Below are 19,716 nucleotides of genomic sequence, written 5' to 3' on the forward strand. Positions count from 1 at the left end.
GGTCCAGTACCATATAACCCAGTGTGGACAGAGGTCCAGTACCATGTAACCCAGTGTGGACAGAGGTCCAGTACCATGTAACCCAGTGTGGACAGAGGTCCAGTACCATATAACCCAGTGTTGACAGAGGTCCAGTACCATATAACCCAGTGTGGACAGAGGTCCAGTACCATATAACCCAGTGTGGACAGACGTCCAGTACCATGTAACCCAGTGTGGACAGAGGTCCAGTACCATGTAACCCAGTGTGGACAGAGGTCCAGTACCATGTAACCCAGTGTGGACAGAGGTCCAGTACCATATAACCCAGTGTGGACAGAGGTCCAGTACCATATAACCCAGTGTGGACAGAGGTCCAGTACCATATAACCCAGTATGGTGTGGGGGGTATAACTCAGATGCAAATGCATAGCCACATGAACAGCATGCATATATTACATACTCCCAAATGAGTGTTCAATCTTCAAGGGGACATGGGCCATTGCTCAACACCCCCTGCAGTCAGAGTGTGGGTTATTCTTTGTGCACACTCTTGTGTCTCAGTGGGAGGCTGTTGCCTCTGCCGGTTATTGTTGATGTTAGCACTGCTGATTGTCCATGTCTGAATTGGTAGCAGGGCCTTGTATTGACCCCTGCTGTTCTCACAATCGGAGAACACTCGCCACCACCCACATTAACAGTGGCTGTGCTGAAAACAACCCTATGCTTGATTAAAAACGTGTGGTCATTACTAATATATGGAGCAAGAAGCCCTAAGCAAGGACCTACATCCATTATTATTCAACTCAGCTAGGCTCCCTTAAATGTCGGGAGGACTCATCCTCATCGTGGATGAGGTAGCCATCAGGCTGTGTCCCAGTATGGGTATGTGATCAATGTGTTAGCCAGTGGTGAGTGTGGGTTGTGGATACTGCTGCCACTGTAGATGAGTCACAGCTGAACACCTCCATGACCCCCGTGAGTCATGAGGAAGGAAACCAGAGAGACACTGCGGACTACAATGAAGTGAATCAGGCTGTGTGAGCGTGCACGTGCATGTGGGAAGGAATGTTTTTGTGGTGGGCGTACACACAAGGCATAGTGTGTGTGTATGTGTGTGTCCATCTTCTCAACAAATGTGCATTTTCAATATTTACTCTTTTCAATTGTATTATGTTATTTAAATTAATTTAAATTCCCACTTCATATTCTGCACTCTACGTATATATATTCTATATATATATATTTTTTCTACATATTACAAACCAACCTGCCTTTTGTCGTCCTTCACAGATTCCTCCCCGCGTTATTGACAGCAATCCTGACCAATCATCTGGCCTGGGTGCCTACAGTTATGCCCAATGGGCATCCTCCAATTAAGATCTTCCTGGAGAAGCACTCGTCCCAGAGTGTGGACATGCTGGCCAAGACACACCCGTACAACCCACTGTGGGCCCAGCTGGGTGAGGATAAGACCGCACAGCCACACAGAGAGGGAGTACTCCTTGAGCCCTTCATTAAAGCACATCAAATACATTTAGTTCACCGGTTGGTGTTTAAATATCAATGCCTCCACCTAAAGTCAATAACCACGTTTGCATGTAAGATATTAGGTTTGATAAGGATATGGAGTACATGCGTACTCCATATCCTTATCAAAATGGAGCCTAGCTGAGTAGCCATCTTTAGTCTAGCAGTTGGGACGAAGCGTCTGAGGGTTTCTGGTAAATGGTGTGAGGTGCATCACCGCATCAGGAGGAAACGCCTTCTTGCTGATGATGTCACGGCGCTGGCTCCATGACCTGTGGGACTCAGGTTTCAGCGTCCCAGTGCTCATGTCCCACACACGGAAGCACAGACACTGTGTCTGTTAGCCAACCGAGGGAGGGGGGGGGGGGGGCACACACCGCTAACAATAGACATGATTTGAACATGCATAGGGAATACACTGGGGGATAACGCGGTAGAGGACATGGGGGGCTCGCCCTGCTGTGTGGCTCGCGGGGGACGTCTTTGGCACTTTTCTGAAGAATATAGGAATAGGAGGGCAGTGGAATGGAACTTGGGGTCAACTTGTAGATGCTTTTCTGAAGAGAATAGAAATGGATAGAGCTGTGCAATGGAACCTGTGTCAACTTCTCAATGTGGGAAACAAAAGTGGATGGCCGAAAACCCATAAGGAAACTGGTGAAAACTAAGTCAACATCCCCACCTAGTGGGCGACTTATAGTTGAGGTGTGTTTTCTCTGTGTTTTGAAAGTGTTAAAGGTCTGGGTGATCCAACCATCGTACCAGTGCCAATAGAATTAGTCCAAATTACTTAATTTACCTAGCCATTTTCCACTCATATTGATATTTATGATGATGGCTTTCTCTTCCTTTCTGAAAATGTAATTTCACCACACTACGGATATTGCAATTGTTAACAAATTACCATACACAGCCACTACTACCCCATCCTACCCTTGGTTTCCCCCTACTGTGCTGCTACTATGGCCAAGCCAATGCTAAAAAGGTGTGTGTGTGTGTGTGTGTGTGTGTGTGTGTGTGTGTGTGTGTGTGTGTGTGTCTGTGTCTGTGTCTGTGTCTGTGTCTGTGTCTGTGTCTGTGTCTGTGTCTGTGTCTGTGTCTGTGTCTGTGTCGTGTGTCATGTGCTCGTTCCCCCAGGCGACCTGTACGGTGCGATCGGCTCCCCGGTGCGTCTGAGCCGCACGGTGGTGGTGGGCCGGCGGCAGGAGATGGTGCAGCGGCTGCTCTACGTGCTCACCTACTTCATCCGCTGCTCGGAGCTCCTGGAGAGCCACCTGCTGGACAGCGTGGAGGACGAGGCCATCGTCATGCCCGGCTCCCTCATCACCACCTCCCTGCGGCGGGGCGAGGTGGAGGAGTCGGACTACGTGCTGATCACCGTCCACAAGCCCAGCGGCGACTACCTGGGCCAGGCCGCCCCGGGGGCCCCAGGCCCGGGGGACGACACCGCCGCCGCCCCGTCGGACGGCAGCCAGCAGAGCAGCACCGAGACGGACACGGGGGCGGAGCCCCGCGGTGTGGCCAAGGCGGCACCGGCGGCGGCCAGGGTCACTGTCACGGATGAGGAGGAGGAGGAGGACGAAGAGGAGGAGGAGGAGGAGGACAGCAGTGAGAGCCAGGGGTCCAGGAGCAGCTTGCTGCAGGCAGGACTAGGGGGGGAGGTGGGCGGGCCGGAGCTGCCCTTGGTCAGTGCAGAGGAGGAAGGGCAGCGCCACAGGAAGTCAGTCCTCCCCCGACAGGAAACCAGGCTGGAGGCAGTGGTCCCTGTGGGCTCTGCGTCTCCCAGTAGAACCCTCCCGGTGCTGGAGCTCCACTCGCCATCAACACCCATCACCCCGACAACTCCCAGCCCGGTCAGCCCCGGGGAGAAGGAGGGCCCCGGAGACACGGCGTCGGCCGATTGCACCCATCCAATAAGAATCCCCGGCCCTCTGACCTTGGGGGTTCCCCTAGAGAAGAAGCCTCCCGATAAAAGCCCTTCCCCAACGGGCCCCTCGCCGTCGCTGGGGGTTTCCTTGGCGACGCCGGTTTCCATGGCGACGGGGCCCATGCAGCTGATGCGGGGGGAAGAGGAGCAGCCGGCCAACAAGGTCACCTTTCTCATCGGGGACTCCATGTCCCCCGAGTCGGACACGGAGAGCCGCAGGAGGAGGGTGGATGAGGAGTTTAAGAAGCACAAGAAGCATCTGAAGGATCAACAACAACAACAACAACAACAACAACAACAACAACAACTTCAACCACAACAGCCACCACTACAGCAGCAGCAGCAGGTGGAAGGCTGTGATTCCCCCAGCAGCAGCAGCGTGCTGCCAGAGGAGCGACTGCAGCCGGGCCGGGACCGGGCGTGCGCCCTGCTGCGGGTCTCCAGTAAGATGCCCCAGTGGGGGCGTGGCTCCGGCCCGGACGACTACAGTCACTTCGACGAGTACTTCAGCCAGGACCACCCCGTGGAGACCAGGACTATAGACGACCCGGTGAGCACGCCACCGGGGGTCAGCACCACGGACAGAACGCATAAAGAGCTGCTGGACCCTTCAGGGGCCCATCCACCAGCCGGGGCCTCGCAGGGGCCCGCCGCCGCCGCCGCTCCGGAGGCGGAGGCGTGTGCGGGCTCCCAGGTCCGTCGGGGTGTGGGTCCGGTAGAAGGGCCGGTCGCAGGGGACGGCCGGGAGAGGTGTAGGTGTGACTCGACGGAGGGCCACTGCTGCTGCGGGCCGTGTTCTGCCACGCAGGACCAGGGCATCGTGGTGTCGGTCACCGCGCCCCAGGACGCCGGGACGACCAAGGGGGACCAAAAGCAGGCGGAGACGGCGCTCGGTGACTGGGACATCCCGCGCAACGAGAGCCTCGACAGTGCCCTGGGCGACAGCGAGAGCGAAGACACGGAGGACTGGCAGGAGGAGGTGCTGGTGCCCTTCCCTGGGTCGGTACACACACGCACACTCACACACGCTGATGCATGAGTCCTCTACACACGCGTAGAGAAATGTTGAGAACAGTGACACTGTGCATTGAACCATGTAGTAAGACTTTGTTATTGTTCCCCATCGAAATAGGGCGAAGCAGACGGAGAGCTATTCCAAGCCCAGCATCGCTAACTTCGGGAGGTCGCTGTTTGGCGGCTACTGCCCCACCTACGTGCCGGACTTCGTCCTGCAGGGGATCCCCTGCGACGAGGCTCTGCGACAGGGCCTGATGGCTGAGCTGAGCCATGCTGTGCAGGTAATGGATGAGCCATGACACGCAAGAGAGGGGGACGCCGATGCCATGGCCAGAATTGACAACATCAATTCAGAGTTTACAACTTGGAGGTGGCATATTATACCACCAGGTGTGAGTGTGATTAGACAGTACAAGCTGTTTTGAAAAGCTGCCACTTCTGACAGCACAAGTGGGTGTGTCCAGACAGATGTATGATGGATAAATGAGCAACATTTGCTACAGTCCACTGGGTAGGCTGGTAGACTGATCTATCCAGCACACATCTGGGTGGACACACCAACTTGTGATGTCAGAATAGGCCGATTTTCCAAACGGCTTGTAATGGGCTAATCACCCTCACACCTGGTGGTATAATATGCCACCTTTAATGCAACATAAGATGGGGTATTAGGTCATTCTGAGAATTAAACCTTGAGATTTCCAAGCTCTTGAATTACATTGAAATAAAAGTGATACCTCTGTTGCTTCTTCCCTGATGTTCTTCCCGCCTAACCTTCCTTTCCTTCCATCCATTCCTCTTCCCTCCGTCAGCACCCTGTGCTGGACGAGCCCATAGCCGAGGCGGTGTGCATCATCGCCGACACGGACCGCTGGACGGTGCAGGTGGCCAGCAGCCAGCGGCGGGCCACAGATGTCAACAAGCTGGGGAAGGAGGTGCTGGTGTCTTCCCTGGTCTCCAGCCTGCTGCAGTCCACCTACCAGCTCTACAAACTCAACCTCTCGCCCAATTTTGTGAGTGACATCCCTGTTCACGTCACATTTTCTCAATAAGGGACTGACGGACTGTGTCTAATGTGGGCTGGAGATTAATTTAAAAAGAAAAACTGCTCTGGGTGAGAATCAAGACGGAGACAAGAGAGAGCTGCCGTATTGTTTGACGGGCTGAACATTTGGCCTCTTTGACCCATAAGATCCGTCTGGATAAGTTATTCTGTACTCTTCTCTTAATAACCACAAATTAAACCAAATGTGTTGCACATGCTCTATGGACATCCCTTACTAAGATTTTGATCAAAGAAAGTAATTTTGATCAAATGAAAAAACCATCAACTTTTTATTTGAGTTTGTTATTTATCTGTGGAAACACCTAAAGCACAGCCCATGAGGGGTATACGCCCCACTTCAACGCCCAGATGACCTGAAAACCTCTGAAATGTATGGCGCTATTCCACCGGCGGGTACGCTTCGGAGCAGCAGTGAGGGTGGGGTATAGCGCAGCTCAGTTACGGCTCGCATTTCCACCGCCGACAGTACCCTTATGGTTGGGCGGGGTTAAAGCCAGATGAGGATAGCCGCGGCAGCTACGTAAGCATTGTGACCTCATAACAACCCGACACGGTGTAGCCTTCTAATGAACCCCAGGAAAATGAAAAATGCGACGCAATAAACAATGAGCAACAATGCAGGACGTCCCAGAAGGGTCCAACTTTTGCGCGACGTTTGTTTCAATAAACTAAGCTTCCGCCGTTGTACAGAAATACCTTGCGGATAATGTGTTTGTTGGTTATTATCACCCTGTCGCACGGTACTGACAATTTGTTGACGACCCAACGGCGGCGTGTGTAGCTCGAACTTGCTGGCACCCTTTCAGGCGTCTCAGTACCCCAAATGAGGAGCCCACTTTGGTTGGCGAAACGCATCCCACCTTGGCCGACTGAACCGACCCGCACCCTCTGGTGGTAATGCGCCATTAACATTCAGGCCTGATTGGGTATACTGAACATCTTTGCCTGCTGGGACATTAATGTCCATCTAAACTTTAAACATCTCGTCTTAATTACCGCTGGTGCAAATTAAACCACATCTGGAACACATGCCTTACTCGGATCCTTCATTGGAATTGTGATTAAAGTAAAAAAAGGCTTATGGCTAAATCAAGAGTTTGTAATGCTCTATCAATCACAACTCTACTTGAGAATGCCTCCAGAAGGCCTTGAAACTAGGTAGTACATAGAATCCAACCCCCTCAAGGGATGCAATCCCCTAAAGGGATGCTTTGGGTCAGTCGCTTAAAAACTTGGCTATGTGTTAATGCTGAACTTTATACACAAATGCCATTTGCTGCATTTGACTCATGACTCGGATTCACTCCAAAGCATTTGGGTATACTTATCTCATTGCCCCTGACTGCCTGCCCTTGCAAATGGCTGGAAAAGGGCAGACACTCGGGTAGGTGTTGCGTGTGGGCTGTAATTACCAACGAGACTCTGTCTTGTTCATTATTTTTATATTTAATGTCACCTTCAATGCGTGCTTACTAAAGATTTGACAGAGCCTCCGTCAAACATATTTCCCTTTCCCAGTTGGCTGAAATTAGTGTGTATATTCCAGTGTGCAAACCAAAGGCGGAATCTTTGACCTGTCTATACAAATTTAGAAACTGGGTTGAACCCAAAAATTAATTCCTTTTCCATTACTGTCTCCACGCCCAGTGTGTAATGCACCTTGAAGATCGGCTGCAGGAGATCTACTTCAAGAGTAAGATGCTTGCAGAGTACCTGAAGGGCCAGACGAGAGTCCACGTCAAAGAGCTGGGCATGGTCCTGGGGTAAGAGGCCGGGTCTGTTTCCCTGTAGTCTGATCCCAAACTCTTAGGTGGTGTGCATGGTTTAATGTCAAATAAGTGAAATTAGGTTCAAAATCAAATAGTTGTATATTCTTATCACACATTTACACAATTTAGAATTATTGTCATTGTATATGTTTTTGTTTTATATACAGTTTTATTCTTATCACAAAGACATTTACACAATTTAGAATTATTGTCATTTTATGCATTTTTGTTTTATATAGTTATACTCTTATCACAAAGACATTTACGCAATTTAAAATTATTGTCATTTTATATGTTTTTGTTTTAAATACATGTACACTTTTCATATTGAACACTCTGGCCTCCTTTCTTTTTTCTTTCAGAATTGAGTCCAGTGACCTTCCCCTCTTGGCGGCAGTGGCAAGCACACACTCCCCGTATGTGGCCCAGATCCTTCTATAAAGCTTTGAGGCCTCCAAGTGGCCAAAAGAGGGTTACATAGGAATCCACTGAACAGTGGCCCCCCGGATAGTTGTCTTTTGGTGCAACACACCCGAGATTGCCCCCTGGCATTTAGGCTATTGCTGTTTGCCTTACAGAGAGCTTGTGCAGAGCACAGCTTGTCGGACCAGTGCGGCCTGGGCCTCTTCATATCAAATCGTTGATGGCTGTAGTTGCAGTAGAAAGTGGTGCAATTTTTGCACTGTGCCACTAGGTGGTGGCAAAATACAAGTCTGAATTGACTGAAGCCCCTGAAATGACTTAATTTTGTTGTTTGTTTTTAATACTTTTTGGACATGTAAGCCAAAGACTTTATTAGCTACAGGCCACCAATAATGAAATTGGTTATCTACGATGAAGATGGAATTTATTTTTTACATCTATTTCTGTACAATCTTAAATCCAGAAGTCGGCAGCGGGAAGATTACCAACGTACTGCAATGTTTTCTGTTTTTTACTTCACAGTGAATATCTAAGAACACTATCAGTCTCACATATGCCAATTTTCTTCTCACATGTTTACAAGTGAACTACCCTAGATACTATTTTAAGGGTACATGTGTGTTTGCAAATGTGTTTTTAAAGTATAATTTATGCTTTCTTAGGGTAGTAATGGCTGCATGGTGGGTTTTAATTTTATTTTTAAATTACCTGAAAACTGGTTTCAAAAGCTGTAAGGGTATGCTATGACATTCTTCTCATAAGATTCATACTACCTTGGACCACAATGCAAGCGTTTGAAAATATATGACCCATTCATTATTCACTGCCTTAAAAACAGAAATCCATTTAGGTACACAAATACAATGTTGTTCTGCTCTGGCTGACTTGCGTAAACAAGACGTCTCTGCTTTGCTCTCGATGGTATACAAAAAGGGAAGTTAATTTTGCTTAAAGGGGCCCTCACAACTGTGGAAACTAAGGAGTCATATGCAATGACACGGAAACACAGAAATGCTGAAATATGTCCACATGCTTCGTTGCTTTGCCACCCTTGTGATGTTTACAGTAGTAATGTGTTTTGAGGTCTTGTTAATGTTGATTGATGATGGATTTTTTTATAAATATATTTTAAAGTATCAAATAGGAAATTATGGAGGCGTACCCGTTCATTTTGACTTTTGACAAAAATCAAACATTTATCTTCCATTAGCAGTGTTTGTGTATATGTATGGAGGTATGTTTGAGGTGTGCTTTGTCTGTGTTGGCTCTAAAATGGAATCGGCTCCAACTTAAACAAAACGACGAAGATAGTGATTTAATTTTCTTTAGTAATTTCTATCGCCCTATGCTCTGGTCATTATGTTTAAGCTCTGGGGAGGGGGGGGGGCAGTCCTGGCGACAAGCCCGCAACAAATTTCATATTTTATGAGAGTCTGCAGGCGATTACAGACATTATTGCTTATTATATACTCGCCGCACTATGCCAGCCAGACAAGATAAATTGTTGGAAGTACTTCAGAAAGGGTGAAGCAGATGCACACATGCAGGCCCTGAGTGTACCAAATGAATGGAAACTTTTTATTTATAGAGCACTTTTACATACATGCTTCACAGGGTTACAGGATACATTTATAGCGGATAAAATAACCCTGAAAAGATGCATATTTTTTTTATCAAACAAAGTTGAATAAAAACGAGTGCATAATAATTTAAATGCCAAGGAATATTTAGAAATCATTTATATTCTAAATTGTCCAAGATGTCCGTTTATGAACTGAAACTAGGAACAATATCCGTGAGGAAGGCTTCAAATCCTATCAAGTCATTTTGTGTATGGTGTCCACAGTTAGGTCATGTCTATTTCATGACCAGGTTTCCTCTGCACCTAAAGTGGAAGATAAGCGAGTCAATAAGTCGATTGGATCTTTTTTATTCATTTCGAAAAAGCAACTTTTACACGGTTTAATTACTCAATGCATTATTTTTGTTTGACATGAAATTATCAAAAGCTATAAAACTATCATTTTGATTACCTTACTTTGCGAATTGAAGGGAGATTATGTGGCTGCAGCTGGATATCATTGGCTATACAATTCATTTACATCTACTGTAAAGAGGAAATATTAAAATCCAAAAAAGGAATGTTAGCCGCATATCCACTGCAATGAACTTCCATCTCAACTCACTGAACTGTGTAATTCTGCAAACACAAAAAGGGAACCCTATTTCTTTTTTTCCCCCCGAGGTTTTCTGTTTGGGACGTCCGATTGTTGTAAGGCAGAATTGGGTTTTCCAATGGTGTATCAAGTCCCATATTGGCTCAACACTCGTATGCAATGGACATTTCTTTATTTTTTCTTCGGCTGATGGTAGAAACCTCAAATGGCATGTGGTGTCTGAATCTAAAGCTCCACATTCTGCATAGGATGTACCTGACGGTCGAGGAATCCGCTTCTGTATTGGTTGTCCAGTCATTTGGCCAAGCTTTGAGAAGACTATTTCGACACATATTATTTTAGGCAACATGAATAATACATCTACTTGGCCATGGTGTGTTTAACGGTTCATGTTATTTGTATATAATTGGTCTACTTCCATTTATTTGTACAGATTGTTTATAGGAATTGGTTCTTTTTTGAATGATCCTTTTCCCAATTTTATGGGAATATTGTGCAATAAAAAGTTCATAAAAGGGATTTCATTTGAGTTTGTGTTCTTCTTGGTCCGCTTTAAATTGATTAAATTAATTTGGACTATTCATTCTCGGGAAGATCGATAAAGAGTAAATGAGCAAGGTAAGTGCCCCAATATGACATTGTCCTTGTTATTCTGATAAATAGTCGCTCCTGGGCCATCTCCTTTTAATTAGTAGCACACTGGTTTACAGGTATCGAGTCGATTATGGTCAAATAGTTTGAAAGGGGAATCAAAAGTGAAAAACACCATTTCAAAGAATATATGTTGAAGTCAAAAGTCCGAACTACTACCGGTGAACTGCTGCAGGAGTCCGGACTCCGGACAGGAGGAGTCAGGTCCGGGAGGGAGGACCGTAAAACGTGCTGCTAGACAGATGTCGTCAACTCGAACAGTTCTGTAGGAGGAGGGATCTAAATCACAACTCCTGGATTTCTCTACTCACTTAGCTAAATAATTTGTAACAGAAGATGTGTTCGTACTATTATTCCGACATATATTATACTTCTAGTATAGGGAGCTATAGTATTCGGTGCATCCTTGAACCCAAGTAACAGGACTTTTTGACTTTTAAACTGATTCCGTGCTCGACTCGGCGAGGTGGAAAAAGACCTACGGGATGTGCGTTTAGCGGGATATCCCAGGATACAAGAAAGTGACACTAAGGCGGTGACCTTCCTTTGGACTTTAAAACCGGGTTAAGAATGAAAATGACCGGAGCAATGGAAACTTCTTTCAAACAAGCTTTGAAGAAAAGACCCTCACTGCGGACCGCCGAGGTAATCACAGCTACGCTCACTGAGTTAGCCTGCGCTGCTAATGCTAACCCCAACTGTTGATCCACGTCTCTGCGCTGTTGTCAAAAAGTCACTGCGCTTAGATCCTTAAAAGCTATTATTTCGTACTTAATACAACCAAGACAAGGTGAAACGTTGCATGACACCGATGTGAGCTGTGTTAAAACTATCTCGATGAAACGATTTACGTTTTTCTGATCTGCGTGTTTGACTCTGTTTTAACTCTATAGTGTGTTATACTTGTAGATACTGGGCATGACGTTACATAACATCATAGGCGACAACTCAACGTCGTATGTCCCCAAATAATGGGACCAGCCTGGCAATGAACTGGCCAGCATAGTTGATTCAAATAACGTTATGCTATGTTTTTCCCTGAGGGTAAATTGGGATGTCACAACAGCGGTGGCACAGGGGAGCTGTAGTACTGAGTTACGCCGTTGCTCTAACTTTATTTATAATTGAAGCTGGTTTGGTTCCTAACCATGTGGATTTGTGGTCTTTCCACTCGTACACACTCACGGTTCCATACAGTTTCCTCCTCCCCTTTCTCCTGGAGCAGTGGAAATACAGCTGGCTGACATATCATGGCTGTGGCCGCTATAATATTTCTATCACACACTTATGTAACATACTCCCTTGTTCAGCTGCTTGAAAATGTTTTAGGTTTAATATGTTTCTTACGAATTACAACCCTTTTAGTTTCGGTTGGGGCGGGTGGTATTTGATTTTTTATGATGTAGGTCGACGGTTGTTGTATGATATGTAGAATTTCATTGAGTACTATACTTTCCTGTAGAAAAGGACTTCTGGACATATTTTTTGAATATTTCAGACCTCTTTATGTTAACACTTTTAAAAATCAAACACAATTATTATTATTATTACTTTTATTTATTTATTTTACATTAAATGCGTCTGACATAACAAGTTAATAAGAGCTAATTGGACTTTGGAATCTCACAAATTACTTTAAGGTAGTTGTAATTGTAATTCATGTAATTCTTCTCAAACTCTTCCCCTATTTCTCATCTCCATAATCTGCCCTGCTTATTGTTATCCTTCATATGGCAAAGTCTCCCTCTAAATAACTTTGAAACACCATGTGTATGGAATAATGCTGGACAAAAGTTTGAATCCCTATTTTTGGACTGTGTGGAAAAGGGCTCGTTTAAGCAGCCTTACCTGGCCCAAGTCGGACTGATGGGACTCTTGGGGCTGGGAGAGGCTGCACACATTGTGCATTAGTAGAAATCCAGTTGCAGTGCACAGGTAAAACCAGGAGTTACGCACGACCAATTATACATGGCCCGACATGGAGCATCAGGTCATGTATTATTGTCTACAAACTTTTACAATAAAGCGGTCTTCCAACACCACCTCCCTGCAGCCCAGTTAAAGTTCCTAGGACCTAGGTGGAGTGCAGCTCCCACCTAGTACAATTTAGGTGGCGTTCAGCACCCACCTAGTAGGTAGGTGGCCTGTAGAACAGTACATTGCTTCTGAGGTAGCAGTTTAAATTCCAATCTAAATGGAAAAGCCTACCGCTCAACATGGAGGCAGCTTGCTCGATTGCTGTATGACAAGACATGGAATGTCAATGTCACGATTGGTCATTTTCTTAAAATAATCTTAAACTGGTCTTTTGTGTGCCCCTACCTCATCATCTCTTGAGGTGGATGATGCAATAATGGCAATCATTTAAATTTGAATCATTAATTTATGTTATTAATAGTTAATCACATGAAAATATGATTTTTTCCCTATTTTGTAACATTATAATGGGCCCATTTGTGAAATTGTTATTTCCCATCATCCAAGTGTAAAATAGTATAACAAATGGTAGTGTTCGGGTTAAGGGATTATGATACGTGGTCGTTATTACAGCCATTTTTTGGAGACATGTTTTTGTTAATAATATATATAATTATATGAGATGGGATATGATAGGATATGGCATCCACTTTGTACATATTTGCGCTGCAACTGTGGGTCTCTGAACATAAGCAAACTCCAATGACAGAACAAGGTTCCCGAGTGGAGAATTGCCGACTCACACGTGCATGGGCAGTTGTGTCAGAAGACTGAGGTCTTTTTAGAGTGCAGAATGTGTTTGTGTGTGCGTCCTTGTCCAGTTTGAATTGCATGTGATTTTTAGTTATGTAAATACTGTGGCACATAATTATTCAAATGATAAAATCGAAATTCCTCTTGGATCCGGAGGTTTGAAAGATACCAGCTAAGCCGACCGAAACCATTGACCAGAGCTCATGAAAAGCCTCCAGGGACAACACCTCTATCCCTCCATTCTAAGCCATTTCTCTGCAGCTCGGGGATTCTTTCAGTGTTAGTCAGCTGCTTCTTTTGTATGAATTTCCATATATCTATTTGACATGCAGATAGCTGACTCGGACTACTTGCTGAACATGCTCTTGCTTTCTCTTTACAAACACAGTGCATGCCATACTTTTATGTAGGCCCAATTAGTTACCTTACCTTGGAAGATCAGACTAGTTTCTAGTGGTGAAAATGTTTGACACCTGACAGTACTTGTTCTGGCAATGCGTTACGTTCTGTGCATGCCCAGCGATCCTGACAAGAATGAAGACAAGCTGGAACTGGGAGACATAACATTCTCATTCTCATTCAGTGCTTTCATTTAGTTGTTGGTTTTACTTTCAGCCCTGGATTGTTCCTTAACAGTCATTCAGAAAATAACTTGAGTGAAATATACCACTCAGTCAGTCACTCTGATTTGGCCTTGTCTCTAATCCATGCTTCGCTTGACGCAAGATACGCTATATAAATGCTGGACAATAACATGATTAAATAATTGCATTCTCATTTGAATAGTAATAATATGAGTTAAATAAGGCACTTTCCTGTGTTTCACAGAACTACTATATTTTCTCATCATAGTATAAAGTGAATTAGTACAGCCACTTATATTCTACTTAAGTATATGGTGAATGGGGACAGCCACAATCGGGTAACTTCTGTGCTGCCAAGACAGGAGCTCGCCAATCTCCCATCTGGAATGCTGAGAATGTGATGAACATCACCCCGCCCACCAAAAGAGGCTAACATGTAGTTTTCCTTTTGTCTTTGGTGAATGACAAAACATTATGACAGGAGTTGGGCTTGGGTGGTATGGAATTTTTCTCAACGCTTTGAAAAAGGAACGCAGCTGCTTTTTGAAAAGTACGAAATGTCGCTATGTCTACTACAGAGTGAGCTGCCGAGCAGTCGGAAAATAGCGAGGCGTGCTAGATAAATGCCCACAAAAGCCTTCAGAAGGGCTTGCCTGGAAGCTACATTTATCAGATGGCACCAATGTGATTTATCACTGTTATGTCTTACAGTATGTAGGCTTTTAGATGCCATATAGGAAATAAAGCAAGCCTAGGCCTGAATGTCTCTGAAACGAATCAATTTCATTTTACAATAGGCTTTAATATAAAGCAAAATGCAATACGTGTGTGTGTTGATGTGTCTGACACACGCCTCTGTAGAGTTTAGTTCTCAACCTCTTTATCCATTATTATCTGCTCAATTCTGCTGGAGGCATTGTGAAAAGCCTGGGGACAAATCGGTTTAACCAATCCCAATCGGGTATCTTTGTCGTAGTCACCACGGCCACTGTAGAGGCAGTGCCTATTTACGTTCTCAACACACATTCCTCTTATTGCATCCATGGTGGTGAGGTACAGTCATCATGTACCCATAATTACGGCTCCATAAGCCATTGTTTAAATGCACGGCGGTACGTGACTATAGGATGCTTTTGATGACAGGACGAGTTCTGTTTTGGATACAAACCTTCTCTGAAAATCTGAACTTACTTTCAGTCATCGAAAAAAGGGAAACGACCTCAGAGACCAACGACTCCAAAACATGGATGTATTAAAGCAGCTATAAATGCGCACCATGACGCACCCCCTCAACATAATCCCCCTCATACGTGAAATGCCATTTGTTACACTGTTTTATACTCGGATGTCAGTGTTTCCCCCAGAAAATGTCTTAGTCAAGGTGGTCAAGGAGGGGGCGCCCTGCTGTCTTTGGTGAGGGTCCGGGTGAGGGCAAGACTATTGTTTTGAACAGTATTACTGATGCATTATTTATCTTTATTTTTTGTTCTTAATGGGAGGATGTTTTCTTTCCCTACGAGAGTTTTGAAACTGTGTTAATGCATAATAATTTTTCTTTTTTTATATACATTGGTAGTCAAGGCGGGCCCCTATTGTTGTTAATGCGCCCCCCTTAACCATACAGTGCTGGGGGAAACACTGGATTTAAAGTGTGTGAATTTCCCATTATAATTGAATCCTCTAAATGCAAAGGATATGTAGCATAAATAACCTCATCTACATGATTCTTGTTGGTAAATGCAGAATATTTGTGTTGCAGCCGATTCCAAATTATTTTCTCGCACATGTGCTTGACGTTAAATGACATTTGTCCTCAAAACAATTATTTTTGTTTCATGCCGACTGCTTTCTTCTTGACCTACGTCTTGTGGTAAGGCTTCCCGGGCAGCTGTTGTATAGTGCAACGGTGTGTTGTAGGCCTGAGCAGCGGCTTATTTCGATGTCTGAGTAGTCCTCTCACACACTTACAGGCCTTTCACAAACTAACTCCTAATAGACTCTGGAGTATCAGGTGCAGGGATGATCCAGAGTTGCCGGTCCACACACGGGCCGACGGGCAACTCTGTCCACACATCCGGAGATAAGCCGCATCCGATATGTTTGGACTTCACACTAAGGGTCCAAGATGGATAAAATTGTGTTCACACATTCCGCCCTGCCGGGTATTATTGCTCGATATAACACTCATACACGACAACGGTACTCAAAAAGTATCCATGGGTTCACTGACCCTTCAATGTTTAAAGTCGTCTCTTCTTCATATTATGCATTATTGTTAATATTTGCGATCGTAAGTTGTCTGTTTGCTGCGTTCGTTTACAAAAGAGCAGTCTTTTTTGTTGACATATGCTGATAAATGGTAAATGGACTGCATTCATTTAGCGCTTTCCAACAAGTGCCCACTCACAGGGCTTTACAATCATTGCCTAACATTCACACATACACATTCACACACCGATGGCAGTGTCAACCATGCAAGATAAAAGCCGGCTCATCATCAGTTAGGGAGCAGTTAGGGTGACACTCAACACTCAGGGGAGCAGGGGATCCTAGCACCCTTTTGGTTGCCTACTATACCTCCTGAGCTACTGCACCCCAGGTGACTTTAAATGTCCCAAGACACGTATAGTCCATGGAATCTATGAATTTTGGGGTTCTACCACTTAACATTAGAGCTGGAAGTGAACAAGGTTTTGTGTTCCAACCCACCCACACACACTGAGCTATCTATGTTCTATCTCTTGCTTCTGCTAACAAGTCAAGCGAGGATATTTCCTCTGCTTACTAGACTAGACCACTCCCTGTGTTGCTGGCCGCCATGGCATTTGTTCAAACTTTGATATATTTTTGCTGGCATCTTCTGCTGGTTTAGGCATTTGATGTTTTGCTCTTTCTCTGTATGAGATGTTAAAACTTGGAAAGAGTGTATGCTTTGCCTGGTTTTGAATTCACCGTTCTGGGTGGCCTTCTTGACCGCATTCAAGTTTGGTCCAGCCTTCTTTCCAATACGTAGTATTCCCAGTATTGCTGTGGTACGAGAACATGGAAAAAATACAAGTGTTGAGTAAGTGATGCAGAGCCATTTCTAGCCAACCTCTTCAGCCCTCACCAGTCATCATCTGTCGATGATGTCATTCCATAACATTCTTTGACTTTGATTTGTGTTTTCTGCACACCTTTTGAGCTACAAGTACGGTATACACCCAGCACAATCATTCAAAAGGAAACAATACTCTATCGTAAAGCACGTGTGAAGCACAAGAGTTCTATTTTCAATGTCTTTTATTGAGAAGAACTGAGATAATGGCATCCATGCCGATCATGGAAAAGCTTCCGAGGGCTTAGCTGCTTCTAGTGCCATAAATACTTTTTGTCATGCTATTTCATTCTCCCACTATAGCTGCTTTAGGCATTGCTAAGCTGAACCTATATTTATATGAAACCTCTGATTGTATGCCAAGCTTTTTGTTTGTTTTAGAGCAAATAATTATTTCACATGAGTTGGGTGTGGGCCAGGTAACAAAATAAACTAGGAAATAAGTATTGGAAAAATTGCTTTGGGCAATGTCCACGCCACACAGCCCGTTTTACAGGGGTGTGTGTAAACGGGGTTTTCTTCCGATCGTCCAGGGTGAAGATGTTTGAACCGGTTTATTGCAGAGTTTGGATTAAAATGATACACCGAGCAAGTGTTGGACGCTGTCATGTCCGAGATCTCCTCAGTGTGTGGGGGTGATGGCTGGTTTAACCTGTGCACATTGATTGTCCAATGCACAATAGGTGTGCCGCCTCACCCTAGTAGCCCCAGATATAATTGGTCTGACTCAGGCCAGGTGAGCCTACTTAAACCAGCTTTCAACCCCACACACGCCACAGAGCTTTATTGTCTTACTTGTCATTTAGTCTGACCATCAGTAGCACAATCCTCAACTCTTACTTTTCCTTCTAAATCATTTACTGCTTCCTCAAATATAAGACAATAAAAGGCACTAATTCATCAAATAATCTAGTATGGGATTTGACTAGGAGCACAGCTACCTGTCAAGGCAGATCAGGGAGAGCCATCTGCTATTGGTTCCCTGCCTTGGCTCTGTGACAACATGCCTGTGGCAGTCAGACCAGGTGGAAGTATGTAGGCTGTGATTACATACACAAACGTATGCATGAACACAGGCACATGTACAGACATCACCCTATCGACCTTGCAATGCTAGATCTAGTTGTATCTGGAGGGAACAAGCAGGTTATTCAGCTAAACTGCACTAGCTTTACAGCGTATGTTGACGTTTACCGAGTTATGACATGCATAAGGACTCTCTCTCCCCCCCCCCCCCCCCCCCCCTCTCTACGCAGAGAGCACCGGTGAGATGTGGATTTAAGCGTTAAGTGCAACAGGAGCCCTTGAAGCCAGGGTATGTTCTAGTGTGTGATAAAGGTCTCACTGCACATTGGATCAGGGGATAAGCACTGAGCTTTAGCATCCATGCTGTTTGCTTCTATGTTGCAGCTGGATCCCAGCTGCTTCTTTCGGGGCATTAAGGTGCTTCTAATGACCGATTGGTGCTCGAATCTGAAAGCTTCATGTCCCACTAAGTAGACCCTGTTGGTGACTCAGGCCCAGTGAATTGCACTGGCTGGATAAACCCAGAGACCAATGTGTTTTTGTTTTTTTTAACAGTTGGGCTTTCTTAATGTTTTATCAAGGCGCATATGATTGCATCCTCATTTTAATGACCCAGGCATGTTGCTTCAGGTTAGGAATTCTTTCGTTTATTAGATGGTGGAATGGCAGGCTCTTTGGCTTTCAGCCTACTGTACACTACAGTAACTTATTTTGGTGATTTACATTGGATGGGAGAGGAGATACAGTAGGTACTAACCCCTGGAGTGGGAGAGTATATAGAAGGGGATCCAATGTTGAATAATCTGAATTATAAATCTGCTGACAGTTGGGTTGAATTGAAAATGTCTGTTGCATAGTGCACATACATACAGCTACAACCATTACATCAGGGTTTCCCACAGCACTTAACAGCTTAGGCAGTAGCCTAAGCAACATTATTTTTTTTTTTATTCCAAATATTATACAAGTATAAAGTAATCTAAACCTCATCACTCTTTGTAAAGATCAGGCTGCATGGCAATAGTCTGCAGGGTCACGCTTTTTTCCCCCACAAATTTCTTATCTTTAAAAATAATAAAATGTAATCGTATTTGGCACCAGTGTATCACTTTTCTGTGAGTAGCGTACTGGATCTTGCGCTCGTTGTATGGTCCCCGGCTCACAGCATTGTTATCCTACCGCTGTGCACAGTGTTGACACGGTCACTGCTCCATGTGAATGTCGAAGGCCGGCTGTGTGGGCAGGATGTTAGCATGGCTGTTTGTTCTGCTGGCCTCTGAATGGATGCGTTGTAGCGTCTGCCCACAATAACCTCTTCTGTCACGCTGACGGCCCGGTCTGGCATCCCGTTTATGCTCTACTCGGAGGCGGCTGTGGGCTGCGGCCCGATTGTACCCCTGATCATACAAAGACATTGGTAAGGCCAGAGAGGGTTTCTGGTCAAAACTCGCAAGAAAGGCAGTTACCAAGCACAATTTCATCCTTGGGAAGACACTCCTTTGGAAGGCACTCCAATTTTAAGAAAAGGACTTTTCAGAAAAGCTAATCTCGGATTGAGTTATCGGTTTTCCAAACTAGTAAATGTGTTGTGGATGTCTTCCAACTTAGTGTCAATTACAAGTTAAAAAAACAGAAGACAGAAGACATGATTTCACATACCTGACCTTTCACATATTTGATTTCAATGTGTCCTTCATCAGTGCTTCCCTTTTCATCCTTGCCTTTCCTCGCGTGACTTGA

At 45.1% G+C, this 19,716-nt stretch overlaps 2 protein-coding genes across 7 annotated transcripts in view; both read left to right on the plus strand.

Annotated features, from left to right (window-relative positions):
* The window catches only part of fnip1 (folliculin interacting protein 1), a 37,333-nt gene extending 26,911 nt beyond the window's left edge, over window positions 1-10,422 (plus strand). The window contains exons 13-18 of one of the 2 annotated variants that reach the window (XM_056594299.1): window positions 1,273-1,442; window positions 2,647-4,435; window positions 4,569-4,734; window positions 5,266-5,466; window positions 7,167-7,282; window positions 7,651-10,422. In XM_056594299.1, coding sequence (XP_056450274.1) covers window positions 1,273-1,442; window positions 2,647-4,435; window positions 4,569-4,734; window positions 5,266-5,466; window positions 7,167-7,282; window positions 7,651-7,729 — 2,521 coding nt within the window. In that variant the 3' untranslated portion in view covers window positions 7,730-10,422. The remainder of the gene's footprint in view (window positions 1-1,272; window positions 1,443-2,646; window positions 4,436-4,568; window positions 4,735-5,265; window positions 5,467-7,166; window positions 7,283-7,650) is intronic. The other variant, XM_056594300.1, reaches the window with a different exon arrangement.
* Window positions 10,423-11,103: 681 nt separating this feature from the next.
* The window catches only part of LOC130385669 (rap guanine nucleotide exchange factor 6-like), a 90,352-nt gene continuing 81,739 nt past the window's right edge, over window positions 11,104-19,716 (plus strand). For all 5 annotated transcript variants that reach the window (XM_056594291.1, XM_056594296.1, XM_056594293.1 and 2 more), the window contains exon 1: window positions 11,104-11,184. In XM_056594291.1, coding sequence (XP_056450266.1) covers window positions 11,110-11,184 — 75 coding nt within the window. In that variant the 5' untranslated portion in view covers window positions 11,104-11,109. The remainder of the gene's footprint in view (window positions 11,185-19,716) is intronic.

Source organism: Gadus chalcogrammus, chromosome 7, assembly GCF_026213295.1.
Source record: "Gadus chalcogrammus isolate NIFS_2021 chromosome 7, NIFS_Gcha_1.0, whole genome shotgun sequence".
Taxonomy (NCBI): Eukaryota; Metazoa; Chordata; class Actinopteri; order Gadiformes; family Gadidae; genus Gadus; species Gadus chalcogrammus.